General features: G+C 42.8%; 1 protein-coding gene across 1 annotated transcript in view; it reads left to right on the top strand.

Moving 5' to 3' along the window:
- nkd2b (NKD inhibitor of WNT signaling pathway 2b) overlaps positions 1-24,938 on the top strand; it is a 170,833-nt gene that overhangs the window by 119,736 nt on the left and 26,159 nt on the right. Inside the window, exon 4 of the mRNA XM_055651305.1 lies at positions 6,080-6,140. Coding sequence (XP_055507280.1) covers positions 6,080-6,140 — 61 coding nt within the window. The remainder of the gene's footprint in view (positions 1-6,079; positions 6,141-24,938) is intronic.

Below are 24,938 nucleotides of genomic sequence, written 5' to 3'. Positions count from 1 at the left end.
GATCGAATTAGGGTGTCTGGTGCAGTGAGGCAGCAGTTCCACCCGCTGCACCACAGTGTTGCCCCTCAGTTGAACGTTGGCTTGCATGTTATTCTCCAGAACACCGTCTACTATTGAAAGGATGTTAATGACTGAAGTAAAATCCAGCGCAATTGAGCAACTGGTAGAGCCACTGCCTAACAGTACCAATGACCTGGGTTCAATCTTGACCTCTAGTGCTGTCGACATGGTGTTTGTGCGTTCTCCCTGTAAACTCAAGCTTTCCTCTGGGTGCTCTGGCTTCTTCCTACATCCTTTAAAAAATATATATATATTTTATTAGAAGTAAGTACAATCATATGGCACCAAAGTGCCTAGTATATATTTTCATAATACATTTTATGTACAGCTTCTTATTTTTTTTAATTATAATAAAGAAGAATAAGAATGAGAAAAAGAAATGAGATAGTAAAGGATGGAAAGACGTGTGATATATAGTGTGTGAAACATAGAAATTTAGGTGCAGGAGTAGGCCATTTGGCCCTTCGAGCCTGCACCGCCATTCATTATGATCATGGCTGATCATCCAACTCAGTATCCCGTACCTGCCTTCTCTCCATACCCTCTGATCCCCTTAGCCACAAGGGCCACATCTAACTCCCTCTTAAATATAGCCAATGAACTGGCCTCAACTACCCTCTGTGGCAGAGAGTTCCAGAGATTCACCACTCTCTGTGTGAAAAAAGTTCTTCTCATCTCAGTTTTAAAGGATTTCCCCCTCATCCTTAAACTGTGATCCCATGTTCTGGACTTCCCCAACATCGGGAGCAATCTTCCTGCATCTAGCCTGTCCAACCCCTTAAGAATTTTGTAAGTTTCTATAAGATCCCCTCTCAATCTCCTAAATTCTAAAGAGTATAAACCAAGTCTATCCAAAGAAGAAAAAAGAAGAATGAATGAAGAAAGTTGAAGAAAAGAAAATAGGAAAAAGGGAGTAAGAAATAAAAAAAAGAAGTAAGGAGATCATTGTTTATGATCTTGTCCATCCCTCGTCCAGTCCTGAAACAGTTAGCTTTTACAATTGTGTTGCACCATATGATTCCAAACAGACGACAAATGGATGTGTGGATTACACATTTATCGTCTACTGTTGTGCAAGCACATGCACAGAATGTGGGAATAAACTGGGATTAGGATATGATTTATGTAAGTGATGGTTTGCAGAGGCCCTAACTCTGGTGCTTGAGGATTCGCTAAAATGTGGCATTCCCAAACGATTTGAAAGATGCTGCAATATAATAAATGTGACACATGCTTTTTCATGAAAGGATGAGTAAATTCAACAGAATGTCCCAAAGGAGATTTTGTAAGTACATGATGGGGAAAAGATGCACTTGAACTGTAGGCCAATGCAAGGACCTGGGACTAATCAAGAGCCAGATGAGGCATTAGCCAAATGCCTTTCTTCTCTATAATAAATGCAAGTTCATGCATCACTATTGATTTTTATGTAAACAAGATGTGTACTATGCTCATTTCCCCAATTGATCTGTTTTTGCTGGGAAATATTGCATTCATTAAATGCATCTGTATTTTCAACATAGTCATGAGGTTCAATCTCCAAAGGGGTTTGATTAAAGCAATAACATCATTTGTAATTTGGAGCTGCTCCTTTCATTTCAGCAAGGCTCAGTGCTGGGACCGCAGCTATTTACAATATATATTAATGATTTGGACGAGGGAATTGAATGCAATATCTCCAAGTTTGTGGATGACACGAAGCTGGGGGGGGGGGGGGGGACGGGGTGCAGTGTTAGCTGTGAGGAGGATGCTAGGAGGTTGCAAGGTGACTTGGATAGGCTGGGTGAGTGGGCAAATGCATGGCAGATGCAGTATATTGCGTACAGTTTTGGTCTCCAAATCTGAGGAAAAACATTCTGGCCATAGTACAGAGAATGTTCACCAGACTGATTCCTGGGTGTCAGGACTTTCATATGAAGAAAGACTGGATAGACTCGGCTTGTACTCGCTAAAATTTAGAAGATTGAGGGGGGATCTTATAGAAACTTATAAAATTCTTAAGGGATTGGACAGGCTAGATGCAGGAAGATTGTTCCCGATGTTGGGGAAGTCCAGAACAAGGGGTCACAGTTTAAGGATAAAGGGGAAATCCTTTAGGACCGAGATGAGGAAAACATTTTTCACACAGAGAGTGGTGAATCTCTGGAACTCTCTGCCACAGAAGGTAGTTGAGGCCAGTTCATTGGCTATATTTAAGAGGGTGTTAGATGTGGCCCTTGTGGCTAAAGGGATCAGGGGGTATGGAGAGAAGGCAGGTACGGGATACTGAGTTGGATGATCAGCCATGATCATATTGAATGGCGGTGCAGGCTCGAAGGGCCAAATGGCCTACTCCTGCACCTATTTTCTCTGTTTCTATGTTTCTCCTAACATTTGGGGCTAAACATTGTATGGTGTAGTTTAGAGATACAAAATGGAAATGGGCCCTTTGGCCCACCGTCCACACTGGACATCGATCACCCATTCTAACAAATTCTATATTCTGCCCCTTTCTCATAATAATGTGTTACGAGTGTTGGTAAATTGTTGGGATTGAGGGAACAAGATAGTGTTAAAAATGTAGGTCAGGTTTGAGGATACATTTTCGAGGACCAGCGGACATAGGTTTAAGGTGAAGGGGTGACGATTTAATAGGAATCTGAGGAGTAACTTTTTCACACAAAGGGTGGTGGGTGTGTAGACCAAGCTGCCAGAGGAGGTTGTTCAAGCAGGGACTATCCCAACGTTTATGAAACAGTTAGACAGGTACCTGGATAGGACAGGTTTAGAGTGATATGGATTAAAGCAGGCAGGTGGGTCTAGTGCAGCTTGGACAGGTTGGCTGTCGTGGGCAAGTTGGGCCGAAGGGCCTGTTTCCACACCATCTCACTCTATGACTCTATGTAGCAAGCCGAAACTACTCCTTTCCTCACTTTTATGTGAAATGACAGCTCAAAAAAAAAATCTGGTTCATCGGTTAGAATTTCTGATTAATGACAGCTGTTTGCTGGTAGATTTGAAAACTTTCTCTGTATCCTACCGGAGTGGGATACTTAAAGGTTTGCAAGCATGGGACAGATGATTTGCATGGATGAAATGCACTGAAGGAAGAGGAGGTGTCTGTGAGAAATGGTACTTTGTTGAGAAGGACAAGGGCAAGGTTATGGTGGTTAGAAAACTCCATTGCAAGTGGCTGGTTAAATTTAAACAAGTCACTGGTGTTCGTCAGAAACTGAGCCCCATTAGAAGTCAGGAAGGGAGATTAAGGGGTTTCTCAGATTTCACTGAGTAGCTTTAGCTCTGCAGGCAAGAATAATCGATTGCATAAGTTGCAGGTGCAGGTTCCGAATGCGACGGGAAATTGCAGGGGTTCTGTGCAGTAACTGTCTCAGGAACTGAATTAAATATGAAAATGAAAGTTTGAGGATGTTAACTTAAATTCCAAAAAATGTGAAATAAAAGACGAGAAGCTAAAGAAGGAAGGAAATAATGGAAGAATGTGCTGAAAAGGTGAATGAAACAGGATAAAAGGAGATTAATTTCCATGCCATGCAGCATAAAAACAGGCCCTTTGACCCAACTTGCCTATGCTGACCAACATGCCCCATCTACACTGGTTCCATCTGCCCACATTTGGCCCATATCCCTCTAAACCTTCCCAATCCATTTACATACCCAAATGCTATGTCCTTCCATGAAGCCAATTCTCTATCCAGTTGCTAGCATGTGATCTAACCCTCCAGAGCAGCCTACCATGCTGCAGAGCCTTGCTGAAGACCAACATCTCTGGCTATGCCCTCATCAACATTTTTGGTTACTTCTTCAAAAAACTCAATCACACTCGTAAGATATGATCTCCCATGTGCAAATGCATGCTGACTAATCCTAATCAGCCGTTGTCTATCCAAATAAATATGTATCTTATATTCCACAATCCTCTCTTTAACTTGTCTACCTAGGTGGCATAGTGCCAGTCAATTGTTTGTGTCCACTAGAGTGCCAACCTGTGAGGCACTCTTAAGACAGCTGATGTTTAGTTTTACCTGTCGCCAGAGAACCACATAATTGAAGCCGTAGTCAGCCCTCTGAAAAGCTGCTATAGATTCACGTCTGGGCTAAGATGGCATTGGTGCAATAGCATATATATTTTAGGCTAATGTGCAATTTCTTAATGTATCTTTGTAATTCTTTGTACTATTTGATGTGTATATGGACCTGTGTCTGAAATAAAGCTTTAATAAATAATAATAATAAGGCTCACTGGTCTACAATTTACATACTTTTCCCGGCAGCTCTTAAATAGAAGCACAACATTAGTCACCCTCCAGTCTTCCGGCACCTTACCCGTATCTAATGACGGTTTATATATCTCAGCCGGGATGCCTGGAATTTCTTCTATCTTCCCACAGTGTCGTCTGATATTCCTGGTCAGGCCTGGGAGATTTATCTGCCTTCATACATCACAGGATATTCAACAACTCCGCAACTGTAATAAGGACTGTCCTCAAGATTAACTGCCCCAAGTTATCCTGTTTGTCTTTTTTCCCCCCATTCGCCTAGTGTGTAGAATAGAACTAGCGTGAACAGGTCATCACAGGTCGGACAGGACTCGGTGGGCCTATTTCCATGCTGTATCTCTAAACTCAAAACAAAACCTGTAAGATGCATCACGGGAATTGGACATTGGGCCAAAGGAAGAGGTCAAGTCAAGTCAAGTCACATTTATTTATATAGCACATTTAAAAAACAACTCTCGTTGCCCAAAGTGCTTTACATGTTTGTTATAAGAATAGCACAACAAAACAAACTACATACATATATACATGTAGCCCTCACTCAGTGGACGTCAGGAAAGGCTTGGGAGTCATAGATAAGTCTTTAGTCTTGACTTAAAAGAGTCGATGGAGGGGGCAGTTCTGATGGGAAGGGGGATGCTGTTCCACAGTCTAGGGGCTGCAACCGCAAAGGCGCGGTCGCCCCTGAGCTTATGCCTAGACCACGGGATATTCAGCAACCCCAAGTCGGCCGATCTGAGGGGCCTGGAGGTGGAGTGGGATTGATGGGTACTGGGATTGATGGCAGAAGATTTGTTTATGATTTGAAAGGTGGTGGGAGTGTTTGTGTGGTTGAAATGTTGGATAGCGTAGGCTGAATTTGACAAAGATTTTGATCTGCAAACCTTAGAAGTGAGAGGAAATCCATATCAACAATGTGGATTCTCAAATCTTTAGTGGAAAGAACCATAAAATACAGATGCCAATTATTATTGGTAAATCTGCTTTTTTTTTTCAAATACACTTTTCAGAGCACAATTAGATGTTGTCATTTTTTTACCTTCAGAAAGGAGATGCAAGCAGTGAGAACATTTATCATGGGTGGCTTTGTTAATGGGAAGATAGATGAAAAACCTGGCCCCTTTCATTAGATCAAAGAAGTTTATGGGGAGATCTGGAGGAGGCGGTTCTCAAAGAGTGAATGGAAAATGATTTCTGCGACTCAGTGAATCAGCAAGTTGAGGAAACAGTTTAATCACCAAAAGAATAAAGGAATAGATGATAAGGAATTCCTGAGGTGGGGAGTTGGACCATGAAATGTAGTTGTTGGTCCGTGGAGTACCTAATCGGAACAAGCAGGGAAAGTAGACAAGCACTCAAGATCTGAGTGGCAAAGAACATTGTGCCTCGGACGATGTTGATAACACTGAGAGGACCAGTGGAGAGGAGAGATTGGTCCCACCTTCACAGAACAATTCTACACTAAGAATAAAATTATCGCCTGTGAAGTTGTCCATCTGTATGTGTCGACTCTTCCTTTTTTAAATAAAAGACATGAATTATTTTGACAAACTACGTTGCAGCTGGCTTTGTTTTGATTTTTTGGGGACAGCGCATATATGCAGCTCGCCGCTGCTCCTTTTATCTGAGTTCCTCGGCGCGGGGAAGTGCATATCCTTTGTTAATGACTCATTGACTGCGATTCTTTCCTATTCTCCCACATCTGTTACTTGTCTGTAAAATGTGATTTCTCTCTCTCTCTGCAGGAACTTCTGAATGGAGAACTGAAAAGTGGCCAGTTCCTGGATGACCAGTGCCCCCTAGAGGGTAAGTGAAAAATGCAGCGCAGCCTGGAATTGTGTTGAATGAAATAGGTAACAAACAAAAGTTCATTTGTAAAGCACCTCAGAAATGTCTCTGGATAGTGTGGAGAAAACGTTTTTTTCTGAGCCCAGGTTCATCAGAAGTTGAATGTTGATGAAGGTATGTACTTTGTGCCGTGAGCAAGATGCATTCAACGCATCCAAAGGAGTATCAAATGAGCTTTATTTATTAAAATTGGTAAAAATCCAAAAGCTTAAAACTGATTTAATTTCTGTGTAAAAGGACACAAAGCCCTGGAGTAACTCAGCGGGTCAGGTGTCATGAAATCTCACAGGCAGCATCTCTGGAGAACGTGGATGGGTGACGTTTCAGGCTGGACACTTTGGGGGAACAGCCCGACCGGAAACGTCACCTATCCATGCTCTCCTGGCATGCTGCTGCTGATCCGCTGCTGCCCAGCTTGACCTGCTGAGATACTCCAGCACTTTGTGTTCTTTTGTGTAAACCAGCACTTGCAGTTCCTTGTTTGTAGTTTCCTTTATGTGCATTTGGATTGTGAATGTCATTGGTGAAGCCATCTTTTTATTGCCTATCCACAAATGCGTTTGAGCTGTGCTCTTAAACCACACAGTGTCATCTACTGAAGGTATTTCCGCAGTGCATTTACGGGGAGAAGTTCCAGATGAAGGACCCTGTAGACAGACGGCAGTATTTTCATGTGCCTGCTACCTTTAGTCCTCTTGGGATTTGAGGTTATGGGCATGGGAAATTGCCTTGAGCGAGTAGCTGAAATGCATTTCGTAAGCTAGACACACTGCAGCCACTGTGTGCTGGTGGTGGTATATGGAATGAATGTTTTATGGCAGTGGGTAAAATGCCTTGCAAGGAAGCTGCTTTGCTTCGGGTGTTGAGAAGCTCTTTGAGAGTTGTTAAAGCTGCACTCATCCAAATCAAGTGGAGATTAATCCATTTCACACCTAACGTGTGCCCAGTAGTTTAGTTTAGTAAACAGGCCCTTTGGCCACCGAGCCGGCACCAACCAGCGATCCCCGCACATTAACACTATCCTACACGCATTAGGGACAATTTTACACTTTACACCGTGTCAATTTACCTACATACCTGTATGTCTTTGTGGTGTGGGAGGAAAACCGAAGATTGTGGAGAAAACCCATGGGGTCACGAGGAGAACGTACAAACTCCATACAGACAGCACCCGTAGTCGGGATCGAACCCGGGTCACAAGCGCTGTAAGGCAGCAACACTATCGCTGCGCCATCATGCCGCTCACCAAGTACAAAGTACAAATTGGCAGTAGAAAGGCGTAGGAACGTCATTAAGACATCGCCATGCCTTGTCATCACACTACCATCCACCCCGGCACCTCATTAGTTACATAGGTAGTCCAGTTAAGCTTCTTGGTACTCTGGTTTTTGGCTTTGCATGTGCACGTTTGTCAATATTGAGCTTGTAATGAACAGGCCCACAGTTAAAATGTCTGAAGAAAGGTTCATAGAAACATAGAAGATGGGTGCAGGAGTCGGCCATTCGGCCCTTCGAGCCTGCACCGCCATTCAATATGATCATGGCTGATCATCCAACTCAGTATCCCGTACCCGCCTTCTCTCCATACCCCCTGATCCCCTTAGCCACAAGGGCCACATCTAACTCACTCTTAAATATAGCCAATGAACTGGCCTCAACTACCTTCTGCGGCAGAGAATTCCACAGATTCACCATTCTCTGTGTGAAAAATGCTTTTCTCATCTCGGTCCTAAAAGATTTCCCCCTTATCCTTAAACTGTGAGGCCACCCTAAACATCTCCAAATCTGAGGAAGGACATTATTGTCATAGAGGGAGTGCAGAGAAGGTTCACCAGACTGATTCCTGGGATGTCAGGACTGTCTTATGAAGAAAGACTGGATAGACTTGGTTTATACTCTCTAGAATTTAGGAGATTGAGCGGGAATCTTATAGAAACTTACAAAATTCTTAAGGGGTTGGACAGGCTAGATGCAGGAAGATTGTTCCCGATGTTGGGGAAGTCCAGGACAAGGGGTCACAGCTTAAGGATAAGGGGAAAATCCTTTAAAACCGAGATGAGAAGAACTTTTTTTCACACAGAGTGGTGAATCTCTGGAACTCTCTGCCACAGAGGGTAGTCGAGGCCAGTTCATTGGCTATATTTAAGAGGGAGTTAGATGTGGCCCTTGTGGCTAAAGGGATCAGGGGGTATGGAGAGAAGGCAGGTACGGGATACTGAGTTGGATGATCAGCCGTGATCATATTGAATGGCGGTGCAGGCTCGAAGGGCCGAATGGCCTACTCCTGCACCTAATTTCTATTTCTATGTTTCTATCACTTATCCATGTTCTCCAGAGAGCCGAGCCGACATGTGTCCTTTACCCCACAGCTATGTTTTTTCCCCACCACCTTCACCCATACATAATCTGTACAGATCTATAATCCATCCTAGATAGACACAAAGTGCTGGAGTAACTCAGTATTCTCCAGACTGCATTTCTGGAGAAAAAGGATGGGTGTCATTTGGGTCGGGAACCTTCATAATCCACCCCAACTGCATTCATAATCTATGTGGATCTATAATTCGTAAAGATTAACGTTTTGTGGTGGGGTGGTGGTTGATGGACTGTAAAGAATCAGGACACAGGATCAATGCTTTAGCAAAACTATTTCAAAGCCATTTACAAGATGGAGTGTGGCAAGTTGGATTAAGTTTTGGGGCTGGGGGAGTTTACCAGTGTGATGTAAAGGCAGAGAGATTTTACATTTGTATACGTTTGCATTTGTAAAGTGGATTTTAGAATAATTTAAATGTTCAAAGTTTTACAAGACTTATCTGACAAAACGAAAGACATTTGAAATGCATGAAGCTATTTTGGACAGCTGACCTAAAGTTTGACCGCAGGTGATATTTAAGGAGCAACTTGAAGGTGCAGAATGAGGCGAAGGAGTTTTCAGAGGTAATTTTAGAGCTAAGGACCAAGGCATGTGAAGGTGCAGCCTCTGGAGTGGAAGTGGAATTGCCATGAAGAGTGTGCATGGTCCAAGAAACTTGGTGATCAAAGTAGACACTGATTGCAAACAAGCTCCTTTTAACTTCCAACTGTTGCCAGGAAAAGGGATGGAGTTGGTAGCTGGGACAACAGGCAACAGCTTTTATCTTTGCTGTGTTTAGTGGGGGGACAGTGGATGTTTGGCAATCAGTTTGACAAATTGGAACAAGTGAAGCAACTGAGAGAAGCAGAGCTGAATGCCGCCTGCATTCAAGTGGGATCTGAGGGGGAGAGACATAGTGTGATTGTAAACCAGCCCAATGAGAAAAGTAGCAATGCCCCTTTGGTTTTCCCATGCATTTCCCTAATCCACCCCGACAGTTTCATATATCTATGTGCGGTCTTGTGATTCTAGCTGCCAGTTTTTACTGTTCACAGTGGAGCCTTCAGTAAAGTAGCCGTGATTGCTGATGTTATTTTAAAATCTCCTGTTCCTGTTTTGTCTCCTGCTGCCAACTTTGCAGAACCTTTGTTCTTGAGGCTGTATTCGGAGAGTCACATACAAATAACATCAGGGCAGCATGCATATCTCTTAAACCCCCACCTGGGGTGCAGTGAAATGTGGGTTTGCTTTGAACCCGGATTAAAATAATCCACTCATTTTTGCACAAGAAATTGCTATTTTGGCAATTTTTTAATTTTTTTTTGCAACACTTTTTGCAATTGTTCAGTGGGAGTACAACCTGCAGGCAGTTTGTGTTTTTACTCCATTTTGTGCATGGAGGATTAGTGTGTGGGCGATTGCAGGTCGCCCCGGCCTCAGTGGGCCAAAGGGCCTGTTACAAAGTCATTGGAGGCATACAGAATAGTGCACACCTTTCCCTTAACTTGAAAGTGGCCGTGGGTAGCCTGGATATAGAAACATAGAAAATAGGTGCAGGAGTAGGCCATTCGGCCCTTCGAGCCTGCACCGCCATTCAATATGATCATGGCTGATCATCCAACTCAGTATCCTGTTCCTGCCTTCTCTCCATACCCCCGATCCCTTTAGCCACAAGGGCCACATCTAACTCCCTCTTAAATATAGCCAATGAACTAGCCTCAACTACCTTCTGCGGCAGAGAATTCCACAGATTCACCACTCTGTGTGAAAAATGTTTTCCTCATCTCGGTCCTAAAAGATTTCCCCCTTATCCTTAAACTATGACCCCTTGTTCTGGACTTCCCCAACATCGGGAACAATCTTTCTGCATCTAGCCTGTCCAACCCCTTAAGAATTTTGTAAGTTTCTATAAGATCCCTCCCTCAATCTTTTAAATTCTAGCGAGTACAAACCGAGTCTATCCAGTCTTTCTTCATATGAAAGTCCTGACATCCCAGGAATCAGTCTGGTGAACCTTCTCTGTACTCCCTCTATGGCAAGAATGTCCTTCCTCAGATTAGGAGACCAAAACTGTACGCTATACTCCAGGTGTGGTCTCACCAAGACCCTGTACAACTGCAGTAGAACCTCCCTGCTCCTATACTCAAATCCTTTTGCTATGAATGCTAACATACCATTCGCTTTCTTGACTGCCAAAGGTGGGCAGGTGGAACATTTGTAGATGGGGCATCTTGGTCAGCATGGCAAGTTGGGCCGAAGGGCCTGATTCTATGCTGTGTGACTCTGGTCATATGCATAGGCTCAGCATATGCTGTATGGTCATTGAAGCAATAGAACACGATAATTCTGACTGTCCTGAACCTTGCCAATGCAGGCTGCTACTTGCAGATAAACAGAAAATCTGAGAGTGAATTGCTTAACTCTGTCAGCTTCTACATCTGACCAGTATTGGCAGGCCTGGGACAGAGCTAATTACCTACTGCCTTGCATCTCAGAACATGGGAGCTATGGCAGATGGTGGAAAAGGCCTGTGTGTGAGTTGGGGGAGAGCATACCTTGTTAATCAGATGAGTGAAACAGAGAGAATACAATACAATACAAATTTATTGTCATTTGAGCCCCAGTGAGACTCAAACAAAATGTCGTTTCCACAGCCATACAAACAAAGACAATGTCCTACAGACATACACACAATTAAATCCACACAAACATCCATCACAGTGAACCCACTGTGATGGAAGGCAAAGTCTTTTCTCTCCCCTGCTCTCAATTTCTCTCCCGATGTCCAAGCCCCAGGCGGGTGATGATAAGTCCCACGGCCATTTTAGGCCGCGCGGGGCGATTTACGGCCCCGCTCCCGGTCTAAAAGTACAAGGTTGGAACCCCCACGGGCGATGGCGAGTCCCACGGCCATGAAGCCGCGCCAGGTGATGTACGGTCCCGGTCCGGGTCGTCCCAACCCCGCTACACGGGCTGGAGAAGTCGCGTTGCGGGAGCTCCGGGAAGCGGTCTCTCCCGCTGAGAAATTACTTAAAACCAGAAATAATGTTTTAGCAATATCAAAATGAGTTGGGGTTTTTTTTTAATTCATTTATTAGAAGTGGTGTACATTACAGTGCTATAAGCCAAAAATAACATAATACATTTCCTGTACCACTTCATATTTTAAACTTTTAAAAAGATGAGAGGAAAGAGAATTAGATAGGATAGTGAGTGCGTGAATAAGTGATCAAGAGAGACCCTTAGAAACGTAAAACTCGAAAAAGAGGTAAGGAGAAAGCCAAAGAAAAAGAAAGAGAGAAAAAGAAAACTGAAGATATATAAAAGTAAAAAAAAGAAGAAAAAAAGGAGGGATAAAAGGAATGTACCTACTTATCAAAATAAGTTGATGACAAGCGTGAGGCTTGTTAAAATACTGCATGTAATCAGTTTTCAGTTTTTATAGCTGGAGCCCCATGGCTGATAAGCTTTTAAGAGCGATTGGGAAAGCGCACTCTCGATGGCGTCCGTTCTAGTTGACATGAAGTACTACAGCTGATTATATAGAATGGTCACCCAAACAAAATATAAATCGGAGATTTAAAGAGTTGCAGATGCAGAAATCCTGTGTAGAACATAGTGCTGGAGTAACTGAGTGGGACCGGCAGCATCTCTGGAGGACATGGATAGGCAACGTTTGGGGCCGGGACCCTTCTTCACTCTGAAGTTGCTCCAGCACTCTGCGTTGGATGCAAAATTTGTTTTAGTTTAGTTTATTGTCACGTACCTAGGTACAGTGAAACGTTTTTGTTGAGTGCTAACCAGTCAGCAGAAACACAATACATGATTACAATTGAGCCGTTGATTACAATGCACAGTTACAAGATAAAAGGAATAACATGAATAAAGTTTAGTGCAAGGTAAAGTCCGAACAACGATAGTCCAAGGGTCTCCAATGAAGTAGGTAGTAGCTCAGGACTGCCCTCTAGTTGTTGGTAGCTCATATATAGGCCTGTTCAGTGAGAGGCACTCGTATATCACTCACCAACGTTGCCCCTGGTTTTCTTTACTCTTTTCCTTTCACTTGTTCAAAGTTGCTTTTCTTTTACATTGGTCCACAAGACTATTTCAGCTGGGTGGTTTTGTTCCGTTCATGTACACATGCATTGTGAAATGTGATTTCGAGCGGCCAACAGCACCGTGGCCATTATCTACATTTCCTTCACTAGTGTGTGAAGAATTAAGAATTCTAAAGGTTAGTTCTAATTAAATAAATCAGCGGCTGCTTTAGGATTTGAAAGGGATAATTATGTGAGTCTAAATATGTCACCTCCAAGTGGCACAGGCATGGCTGAATAAAACTGCTGTTGGTTGGAACTGCTTGTTTACTGAAAACAGTTATCAAATTGTGTCTGCAAATAAAGTCCCTTGGGTCCGTAGAAGCTTTAGGCTCCTTTTACAACCCAGCATTTAATATCAATGGTGAGGGATGAGGTCAGATAGGAATTTTGAAAACTAATCTGTAGTATGCATTACAAACTGCTGAGGTAATGCTAAAAACATTCTTGCATTGGCTGCTTTCTCCGCTAAGCAGGCATTGCTCAAACCAAATAGGCCCTTTTTGTAATGTACTTATAAGGAACAGCAGATGCTGGTTTACAAAAAAAGGGACAAAGTGCTGGAGTGACGCTTTGATCTCTGGAGAGCATGGATATGAGACATGGTTACAGGTCCCTTCTACAGAAGCCTTTTTGTGTGCTGGACATTTACTGGACTGTCAGACTTGATACACGTCTGTTTTCCCACCTTGCTGGAATGTAACTTTAATTAAGTAACTCTGGAATGAAGATAAGCTCAAAATGTTGGACTAACTCTGGGTCAGGCAGCACCTCCGGAGAAAAGGAACAGGTGATGATTTGGGTCGAGACCCTTCTTCAGACTGAGAGTCAGGGGGAGAGGGAAACTAGAGGTTTGGAAAGGTAGAAATCTTAGCCAGCAACGATGATCAAGGAAAGGTGGAGCATCAAACAGTCCACTTGGCCGTGGAAAAGGTGAAAGAAAATGAGCGGATACAACTCTGGAATGAAGGCTAATTTTTAGGAATGGTGAAAACTGACATCCGATTCACTGTTGTTCAGGGAATCAATTCTACCATGCTCTCTGCTTCAGGTTTAAATGGGGCACCAGATCTCAAGCAATGTGATTGACTCTTGAATGGTCTATGATGTGATAGACTTGGTTTATACTCTCTAGAATTTAGGAGATTGAGAGGGGATCTTATAGAAACTTACAAAATTCTTAAGGGGTTGGACAGGCTAGATGCAGGAAGATTGCTCCCGATGTTGGGGAAGTCCAGGACAAGGGGTCACAGCTTAAGGATAAGGGCGAAATCCGTTAAAACCGAGATGAGAAGAACTTTTTTCACACAGAGAGTGGTGAATCTCTGGAACTCTCTGCCACAGAGGGTAGTCGAGGCCAGTTCATTGGCTATATTTAAGAGGGAGTTAGATGTGGCCCTTGTGGGTAAGGGGATCAGGGGGTATGGAGAGAAGGCAGGTACGGGATACTGAGTTGGATGATCAGCCATGATCATATTGAATGGCGGTGCAGGCTCGAAGGGCCGAATGGCCTACTCCTGCACCTAATGTCTATGTTTCTATGTTTCTATGTGATCTAGCAATAACTCAGTTTCAAGGCATAGAAACATAGAAAATAGGTGCAGGAGTAGGCCATTCGGCCCTTCGAGCCTGCACCGCCATTCAATATGATCATGGCTGATCATCCAACTCAGTATCCCATCCCTGCCTTCTCTCCATACCCCCTGATCCCTTTAGCCACAACGGCCACATCTAACTCCCTCTTAAATATAGCCAATAAACTGGCCGCAACTACATTCTGTGGCAGAGAATTCCAGAGATTCACCACTCACTGTGTGAAAAATGTTTTTCTCATCTCGGTCCTAAAAGACTTCCCCTTTATCCTTAAACTGTGACCCCTTGTCCTGGACTTCCCCAACATTGGGAACAATCTCCCTGCATCTAGTCTGTCGAACCCCTTAAGAATTTTGTGTTAGGGATGGACTACACTGTTGGTCTTATCACTGATACCCACATTCCATGAATCAAAATTAAACATTGAATCACTTTCTTAATGAGGTCAACATGTTTCTGTCTTTACTGCATTTTGCTAATTGAAAATGGAGTGTGGGCAACCATTGTAATATTTCTTGTGCAGTTGATGACATGTTGATTTCCTTTTTATACAACATAAAATGGATGATTGATTCCTACTTCAGCAATTAATATTTTGGAAGCTGGCTTATAAATTCAATAATGAGCTGTTCAGGCAAGCTAAACAAAATCCAACACTCGCCACATGCCCCCATGAGAAAATGACTTACCACATGCCCCCATGAGAAATGTACATTGTAGATGATTTCCAAAACGTGGTGAACGATATGGCAAAATAAGAACCATGTGTATATGTGCATATGACAATGTACTCGGCCCGATCTAATGTATAATATATCTTTAATGCAAGTTTTCTACTCACTTGTGTAGGAAGGAACTGCAGATGCTGGTTTAAACCGAAGAAAGACACAAAAAGCTGGAGTAACTCAGCGGGCAGTTACAGGCAGCATCTCTGGAGAGAAGGAATGGGTGACCATTCTTCAGTCTGAAGAATGGCCTTGACCTGAAATGTCACCCATTCCTCCTCTCTAGGGATGCTGCCTGACCCGCTGAGTTACTCTAGCTTTTTGTGTCTGTCTTCAGTTTAAACCAGCATCTGCAGATCCTTCCTACACAAGTGAGTGGAAAACTTGCATTAAAGATACATTATACGTTAGGTCGGGCCGAGGACATTGTCATATGCACATATACACATGGTTCTGGTTTACCTGCATCTCTTCCAACCTCATCTATTGCGTCCGCTGCTCTAGATGCCAGCAGATCTATATTGGTGAGACCAAGCGGAGGTTGGGCGATCGTTTCGCCAAACACCTCCGCTCGGTCCGCAATAACCAAGCTGACCTCCCGGTGGCTCAGCACTTCAACTCCCCCTCCCACTCCGCCTCCGACCTCTCTGTCCTGGGTCTCCTCCATGGCCACAGCGAGCAGCACCGGAAATTGGAGGAACAGCACCTCATATTCCGTTTGGGGAGTCTACACCCCCGGGGCATGAACATCGAATTCTCCCAATTCTGTTAGTCCTTGCTGTCTCCTCCCCTTCCTCAGCTCCCCTGCTGTCTCCTCCCACCCCCCAGCCTTCTGGCTACTCCTCCTTTTCCCTTTCTTGTCCCCACCCACCCCCACCCCCGATCAGTCTGAAGAAGGGTTTCGGCCCGAAACGTTGCCTATTTCCTTCGCTCCATAGATGCTGCTGCACCCGCTGAGTTTCTCCAGCTTTTCTGTGTAACCTTCGATTCTCCAGCATCTGCAGTTCCCTCTTATACACATGGTTCTTGTTCATCCCCTCTATTTACATCTCCCTAACGGCAGATCAGCTGTGATTAACAAGCCTTTACCAACTTCTCTCGGTGGCACCACCACTACTAAAATCATTAAGTCTCTCTTCATCACCCACTCACACACATTCCCTTATTTCTCTGCACTCCTCCCTGTCTTGTACATTAAATGCTGTTTGCTTTCTAATTTGCGGTTATTTTGTTGAGCAGTCATCAATCCGAAATATCAACTCTCTCTTCCTCCAGAGTTTCTGCCTGACACACTGAATCTTTCAGGAATTTTCTGTTTTTATTTCAGATTTCCAGCATGTTTTAAAAGGATACTGGGATGAGGATAGGTGGTTGTGAGTGGGATATTTGTTATACTGATTGTATTGGGAAGGGTGATTATAGTGTGATGGTGTGTATATATGACTAACATACTGTATTGTATATGAGGATTTTTTTCTTTTTTTTTCTTCTTTTTTTCTCTCTTTTTTTGTATGGCTTTGAAATATTTGATTAATGCATAAATGTAAATAATTTGGTGTACATATAGTGGCTGGTGTACATATGGTGTACATATAGCTGCTAAATTTGTACAAGATAATTACAAGCAGTTGAATAACGGGTGGGAATTAATAAGCTTTGGCTTCTTCCTGCTCCTTTTCGGACACATACGATTTCATTTATTTATAGATATTGTTTATGTTATTTTATACATATTCTTGTTTTTTGTTTTTTGTATGTTGTTTCACACTTGCTTTTTATTCTTTTATTCTGTTCGAAATAAAGAATTAAATAAATAAATAAATAGATTTTTAGTATTTTATAATTCTTGATGAAATTATACGATGCGAGTCTGGTTATTGGGGGAAAGTTCTTTCTGCAGGCACGGAATAAAGTGGTTTTGATAATATTTCTAGGTTTTTAACTGGCTATGAAGGCCATGAGGAATTATATTCATGTTGATTTAATTTTGCCAAAGTAACACGGTGCAAGGGCAGAAAATAACTCATAAATATAATCATAACATACAGGGGCGGATTAAGGCTTACTGGTGCCCTAAGCACTGACAAATCTTGGTGCCCCCCTCCTTTCCACACTGACCCAGTCCATTTTAGTTGTTGACCTTGTGGTACAGCTGGGAAGATAACCCTAGGGTGCACCATGATCAAGAAACAGAACATTATGATCAATTTGCACTAGTTTTATCATTTTTTTTTTTTTTTTACAAATCTTCATATGTTTTTTTTGTCTTTTCACCTTTTTCCCAACTTTGTGGTGCCCCCTTTGGCCCTGGTGCCCTAAGCACGTGCTTAGTCTGCGTAATGGTTAATCCGCCCCTGATAACATAGGAATTAGAATCAGGATCAGGAGTAGGCTAACTGACTCCACGGTTACGGAGATAATGGCTGAAGATAAGACGCGACTCCATGTCCATATCCCGTAACGTCCAAAAATCTATTGGTATTGGAAAGGCAAGTGGATATGCAGGGAATGGAGGTTTATGGATCATGTACAGGCAGATGAGATGTTTATTATCAGTTGCATTGCAGTTGTACAGGGTCTTGGTGAGACCACACCTGGAGTATTGCGTACAGTTTTGGTCTCCAAATCTGAGGAAGGACATTATTGCCATAGAGAGAGTGCAGAGACGGTTCACCAGACTGATTCCTGGGATGTCAGGACTGTCTTATGAGGAAAGACTGGATAGACTTGGTTTATACTCTCTAGAATTTAGGAGATTGAGAGTGGATCTTACAGAAACTTACAAAATTCTTAAGGGGTTGGACAGGCTAGATGCAGGAAGATTGTTCCCGATGTTAGGGAAGTCCAGGACAAGGGGTCACAGCTTAAGGATAGGGGGGAAATCCTTTAAAACCGAGATGAGAAGAACTTTTTTTCACACAGAGAGTGGTGAATCTCTGGAACTCTCTGCCACAGAGGGTAGTTGAGGCCAATTCATTGGCTATATTTAAGAGGGAGTTAGATGTGGCCCTTGTGGCTAAGGGGATCAGGGGGTATGGAGAGAAGGCAGGTACGGGATACTGAGTTGGATGATCAGCCATGATCATATTGAATGGCGGTGCAGGCTCGAAGGGCCGAATGGCCTACTCCTGCACCTAATTTCTATGTTTCTATGTTTCTTATCTTAGCATCATGCTTGGCATTGACATTGTATGCTCAAGGGTCTATTATGGTGCAATACTCTTCTATGTTATATTTGAAGCTAATTCCGCTTTTCTGTTATCTACACTGAAGTGGCCAACCACGTGTTTTTTCCACATTGCTTCCATCTGCTGCATTTTTGCCCTTCCATTTAGCTTGCCTTTAAATTAAATTTCTTTCCATTCCCCTTCATACTTTCAATCCAAACTAGTTTTCTGTCATCAACAGGCTTGGAAATATGGAGACACTAAATGCTAGAGTAACTCAGCAGGACAGGCAGCATCTCTGGAGAGAATTGGAATGGGTGACGTTTCGGGTCGAGACCTTTCTTCACAAATATGATGTTTAACTATCTCAGCTACACCTTTGATATCTGTTGCATGGCACAAACCTGATTTCAGGTAGACTAAATTCTGTTTTGTGTGACACTTGGTGTTTCAGGGAATTTGTGAAAACCTTCTTTGTAATCACTTGTCTCTTACCAGTCTGTTCTATTTTTGAATAATCCTAGTCACCTCGATCATTTTTTTATTTAGTTATTATCACGTATACCGAGGCACAGCAAAAAGCTTTTTTGATGTGTGCTGCTATCCAGTCAACGAGAAGATTATACATGATTACAGTCAAGCTGTCCACAGTGTACAGATACAGGATTAAATAGTCACTATTTGGTGCAAGATAAATAGCATGCCCTTTGCAATTGTCAGTAGAGCTGAAATGAGGTGAATGCCTAGGAGTGGAAAGCTTGGGAAGCAATAGTCCAGGGACACCCATTCCTTTTACACTTTCCATGCATCACGTCTCAAATTACCCTTGTATTGTGATCTTTAAAATCTTGTTTCTTTGATAGTGAAATAGGTTTCAGCTGTTTTCGAACCAAGAAGGCAACAGCTAATTGGCATCTCATTTCAAAGCCTGCCTGGTCTTTTCCATTGAAGATAGACACAAAATGCTGGTGTAACTCAGCGGGTCAGGCAGCATCTCTGGTGAAAAGGTATAGGTGACATTTCAGGTCGAGACCTGACTTCAGACTGTTCTTTTCCATTGATATTTTCTGGGAGGAGGCCACTGAATCAGCTTTGTGGATCCTGTCTCTCTGATTTCTCAACGGTACAAAAAACGGGTATTTTTATGATCTGTGTAAACAAGTTGCGCCAAGTTTGCAGAAGGGGGCAAATTGGCGACGGAAATCTTTGTGATAAATCTGTGAGCCGCCTGGTTCTGCTTAGCATTTGAGAGTTAATGTTCAAGTTCCAAGGAAAAGTTTATTTCCTCACTAAAGTGAGCCAAGGCTATCCCAATCTGAGTAACAGGAATAAATTGTCCGTATGTAAGAAAAAGTTGTATCTGGCAACAATTAATCGGCTCAAATTTCATCTCTGAATTTCATGGTTCTGTCTTTTTTTTAAAACATGTTGTTTGACCCTTCTTCAGTGAGATTATAACCTGATAATCACTTCCAGGTATCCACTATTCTCTTAAATATCTCTGGCAGAGTAAATGATTTCAATCTGTTCGTTTAGGATTTGAAGCGTGCTTTTCATAGTAACTTCAGACTGTCACGGAGTTAAATGATTCCAGTTGATCTTGTGGATTCTGGATGGTGTGCTATTGCCAGTCCATTCAGTATCATTAAAGTTAATATAAGCTTGCAACTTCGAGCTGAGTAAGGCGATCTCCTCACTGCTGCTCCTCTTGAGTTTATTCATTCACCGAACCCGTGGATAAATAAATTACGTTTTGTTTTTAAATGAAGACCTGGGATCTATTCATGTTTTCTGCTTCCCAAATACTTCATCACAGCAACAGGCAGATGGAATATAATGTAACAAAGTGTGGAGTCATGCATTTTGGTAGTAAGAATAAAGACATAGGCTTTATTTGGCGATGTTGGGGAAGTCCAGAACAAGGGGTCGACGCACCCGGAGAAAACCCATGGGGCCACAGGGAGCGCGTACAAACTCCATACAGACAGCACCCGTAGTCAGGATCGAACCCAGGTCTCTGGCGTTATAAGGCAGCAACTCTACTGCTACACTACAGTGCCACCCCTTCTGCTGCTGTCAAGAAAATTACAATTAATATTGCATCGAAGATTATTTCCTTTTAAATAGAAACATATTTGGATTACTAAATTAATTTCAGGTTTACATTTAGATGGAATCCTCAAATTTAATGATGAATGAATAAAATATTGCTATGTTTTCTTTTCACAAAGTGCCATCACCAAACATGGCATGTCTGCATAACAGAGGCAATTACTCCAGCTACCATATTGCCAAGCAAAACTGAAGTGACAAGATTAACAAAAATTATCTTGGGATCTGTCCCTAGTCTGTACTGAACATCCCCAGCCGATGGCCACCAGATCAAATCAGCTCTGATGGGTACTCCGATGCGCTATCGGGCCACGTGGTTGACATGTGGACAGTGGGAATATTGGACCAGGTCTACACCTCCTCCAATTCCACAATCCTGAGAGATCCATGCTCATCTTGGATAGGCTGGGTGAGTGGGCAAATGTTTGGCAGATGCAGTATAATGTGGATAAATGTGAGGTTATCCATTTTGGTGGCAAAAACAGGAAAGCAGACTATTATCTAAATGGTGGCCGACTAGGAAAAGGGGAGATGCAGCGAGACCTGGGTGTCATGGTACACCAGTCATTGAAAGTAGGCATGCAGGTGCAGCAGGCAGTGAAGAAAGCGAATGGTATGTTAGCTTTCATAGCAAAAGGATTTGAGTATAGGAGCAGGGAGGTTCTACTGCAGTTGTACATGGTCTTGGTGAGACCACACCTGGAGTATTGTGTACAGTTTTGGTCTCCAAATCTGAGGAAGGACATTATTGCCATAGAAGGAGTGCAGAGAAGGTTCACCAGACTGATTCCTGGGATGTCAGGACTGTCTTATGAAGAAAGACTGGATAGACTTGGTTTATACTCTCTAGAATTTAGGAGATTGAGAGGGGATCTTATAGAAACGTACAAAATTCTTAAGGGGTTGGACAGGCTAGATGCAGGAAGATTGCTCCCGATGTTGGGGAAGTCTAGGACAAGGAGTCACAGCTTAAGGATAAGGGGGAAATCCTTTAAAACCGAGATGAGAAGAACTTTTTTTCACACAGAGAGTGGTGAATCTCTGGAACTCTCTGCCACAGAGGGTAGTTGAGGCCAGTTCATTGGCTATATTTAAGAGGGAGTTAGATGTGGCCCTTGTGGCTACGGGGGTCAGAGGGTATGGAGAGAAGGCAGGTACAGGATACTGAGTTGGATGATCAGCCATGATCATATTGAATGGCGGTGCAGGCTCGAAGGGCCGAATGGCCTACTCCTGCACCTAATTTCTATGTTTCTATGTTTCTATCCATTTTTTTACCTCTGGCCTGACACAAATTCTCTTTGCTCAAGCGTACCTTGGGTCTCGAGTGATGGAAGTCTTTCATTAACTTCTCTACCTCCTTTGTCCTTCAACAAGGTCTATAAAACTTGCCTGTGCTAATGTACCCCATTGTTGGCATCATGCTTTCCCCACTTACAGAATCATGGAAAGCTTTAGGACCTTTTAATAATAAAAAGGAATTCACAAATGCATGATATAAAAGATATTAAACACTCTTGACTCTTGCCATTTATGGCAAATGGTTACTCTTTAATAGGGCTGCTGCTTTTCTTATGTTTCAGCAGCGAGTGATTCATAGAAACATAGAAAATAGGTCCAGGAGTAGGCCATTCGGCCCCTCGAGCCAGCCAATATGATCATGGCTGATCATCCAAAATCAGTACCCCGTTTCTGCTTTTTCCCCATATCCCTTGATTTTGTCAGCCCTCGGAACTAAATCTAACTCTCTTGAAAGCATCTATTGAATAGGCCTCCACTGCCTTTCTGTGGCAGTGAATTCCACAGATTTACAACTCTCTGGGTGAAAAAAAAATTCTCATCTCATGAGGAAAGTAAAGTTCAGGTTCAGAAAAGTACAAGAGTAAATCTGCTTCTTCCTTGAAACGACCCAAAGGACTCTCATTGTAAGTCAGATTTAATTTACTTTAATGATCCCTTGATATCATTTACACAATTACATTGGGAAGAAATGCACGTTTTTGTGTAATTCCAATGGAAATGGCTTCAATGGGGTTTTTTGGCTGCAGTTTCTGGCTCATAGAGATAGGAACTGAAGCCAGATCCTGCAGGCGTGCCATGGGTATGCAAACAGTGCCTTTCCTCCTGTTGCCCTTGGCTGCAAATATCCAAATATCTCCATGGATCTGGTCAGGAATGTTTGCTTTTTATTGATCCACAGACAATGATAACTATGAGTCTTTAATAACTATTAGCAGATTAAGAAATACAATAGCCCATTGCAATAGATTTCAAATGTTTAACTGCGTGTCGATCTATAGGCAACTTTAAGGGGACACAGATTCGGGTTCAGTTTTCCTAAATGAAAGATGTGCAAGATACTGAAAGCTGTAAGAGTGAAATAATTAGCAACAGAATGTCCAGTCAGTGATACGTTACAAACATCTTCACCTTGGAATGGTTCTAGTATTATTTAAAAAGAGTTTTGTTTTATTAAATACATAGCTATGGTATTGGGGTATCCATATGAGCAAACCTTTGCAGGACCAGGGGTTTGTTACAAGCTGTTTTCAGTCAGGATGCCATGTTGGCAGTTAAACTGTAGCTCGTTCACCGAGAACTGAACTTAGTGGGCAGTATTGTGGCACAGCTAGCAGAGCTGCTGCCTGACATCCCCAGTCAACCTGGCTTCAATCTGCACTTTCAAAGTTGACATTGTGAAGTTTGCATGTTCTGCCATGAACCATGTAGGTTTCCTCTAGGTGTTCCTGTTTCCTCTGGCGTCCCAAAGTCTTGTGAACTGGTAGATAGATTGGATGCTGTAAGTTGTCCTAAATATGTGGATGAGTGGTAGGATCTGGAGGGAGTTGATGGCAATGTGGAAAGAATAAAGTGGGATTCAGTGCTGGATGACTGCAGATAGGTGCTTCATCATCAGCAAGAATCGATGGAATGAGTGGTCTGTTTTTGTTACATTTGACTTTGATTCTATGATGATCATTGTTCATACGGAGCCTGAAGGCTGCAACGACCAGGTTCAGGAATAGCTACTTCCCCACAGCCACCAGGCTATTAAACTTGGCTCGGACAAAACTCTGAACATTAATAACCCATTATTTGTTATTTGGACTTTATCATGTGTGTATATATTTATATTATGGTACATGGACACACTGATCTGTTTTGTAGTAAATGCCTACTATGTTCTGTTGTGCTGAAGCAAAGCAAGAATTTCATTGTCCTATCAGGGACACATGATAATAAACTCACTTGAACTTGAACTGTTCATGTTTAGCACTGCTATCTGAACCAGAAATCATTTACATAGAGCGTAGACTAGTACAGACACAAAATGCTGGAGTAACTCAACAGGTCAAGCAGCATCTCTGGGGAAAAGGAATAGGTGACGTTTCAGGTCGAGACCCTTCTTGTTACTCCCAACACTCTGAAACATCACCTATCCATGTTCTCCAGAGATGCTGCCTTTTGTGCCTGGCTTCAGCATAAACCAGCATCTGCAGTTCCCTCTCACGTATAGAACAGCGTAGGAACAGGTCCTTTGGTCCACAATGTCTGTGCTGGACACAATGCCAAGGTAAACGGATTTCATGTGCCCGCACATGTGCATATCTTAATCACTGTGAGCACTTCAATCAAAATAGTTTCAAGGAAGATAAATTAAGGCGGCTCCAGAAATTCCAGGAATTTCCAGAATTTTCTAAATTTCCCAGAATATTTTTCCAATATTCTTGGAATTGTTCCCCATCAAACAAAGTTTCCTTTACTTTTGGCCCTCTCTGTCCCCTGGCCTGTTCCAAATCCCAGTTGGACTATTGCTTAAAATTCTTCCTGCACAGTGTGTTCCTCCCCAGCTGAAGGAATTCCTGACCAATATTTAGCATCTCCGCTGACATCATTTCAAAACAGTTAATCTGACCCCTTATCTTGTTTTTGCAATCTTGCTACGTGCAAATTGGCTGCTGCTCTTCCAACATGACTGCTCTTCCTACATACCTCTAGCCATCACTGTCTCCATTGAACTGCACGTCAATGTTTGGGGACTTGCACTTCAAAAACGTTGAAGGCACTGCATGGCCATGCTGGTTATTCCCTGTACCTCATGTTTCCGCTGAAGTACACAAGATATGGAAAGTGCAGGAGTAGGCCATTCGGCCCTTCGAGCCAGCACCGCCATTCATATAACCATATAACCATATAACAATTACAGCATGGAAACAGGCCATCTCGGCCCTACAAGTCCGTGCCGAACAACTTTATTCCCTTAGTCCCACCTGCCTGCACTCATACCATAACCCTCCATTCCCTTCTCATCCATATGCCTATCCAATTTATTTTTAAATGATACCAACGAACCTGCCGCCACCACTTCCACTGGAAGCTCATTCATGGCTGATCATCCAGAATCAGTACCCCATACCCGCTTTCTCTCCACATTCCTTGATTCCCTTAGCCCTAAGAACAAAACCTAACTCTCTCTTGAATGCATCCAATGAATTGGCATCCACTGCCTTCGGTGGCAGAGAATTCCACAGTTTCACAACTCTCTGAGTGTAAAAGCTTTTCCTCATCTCAGTCCTAAATGGCCAACCCGTTATTCTTAAACGGTGAACCCTGGCTCTGGACTCCCCCAACATCAGGAACATTTTTCCTGCATCTAGCGTGTCCAATCCCTTACTGTTATGTGTTTCTATAAGATGCCCTCTCAT

Source organism: Leucoraja erinacea, chromosome 2, assembly GCF_028641065.1.
Source record: "Leucoraja erinacea ecotype New England chromosome 2, Leri_hhj_1, whole genome shotgun sequence".
Lineage (NCBI taxonomy): Eukaryota > Metazoa > Chordata > Chondrichthyes > Rajiformes > Rajidae > Leucoraja > Leucoraja erinaceus.
The sequence above is the reverse complement of the archived record's forward strand: the minus strand, read 5'-3'. Positions and strand labels throughout refer to the sequence as shown.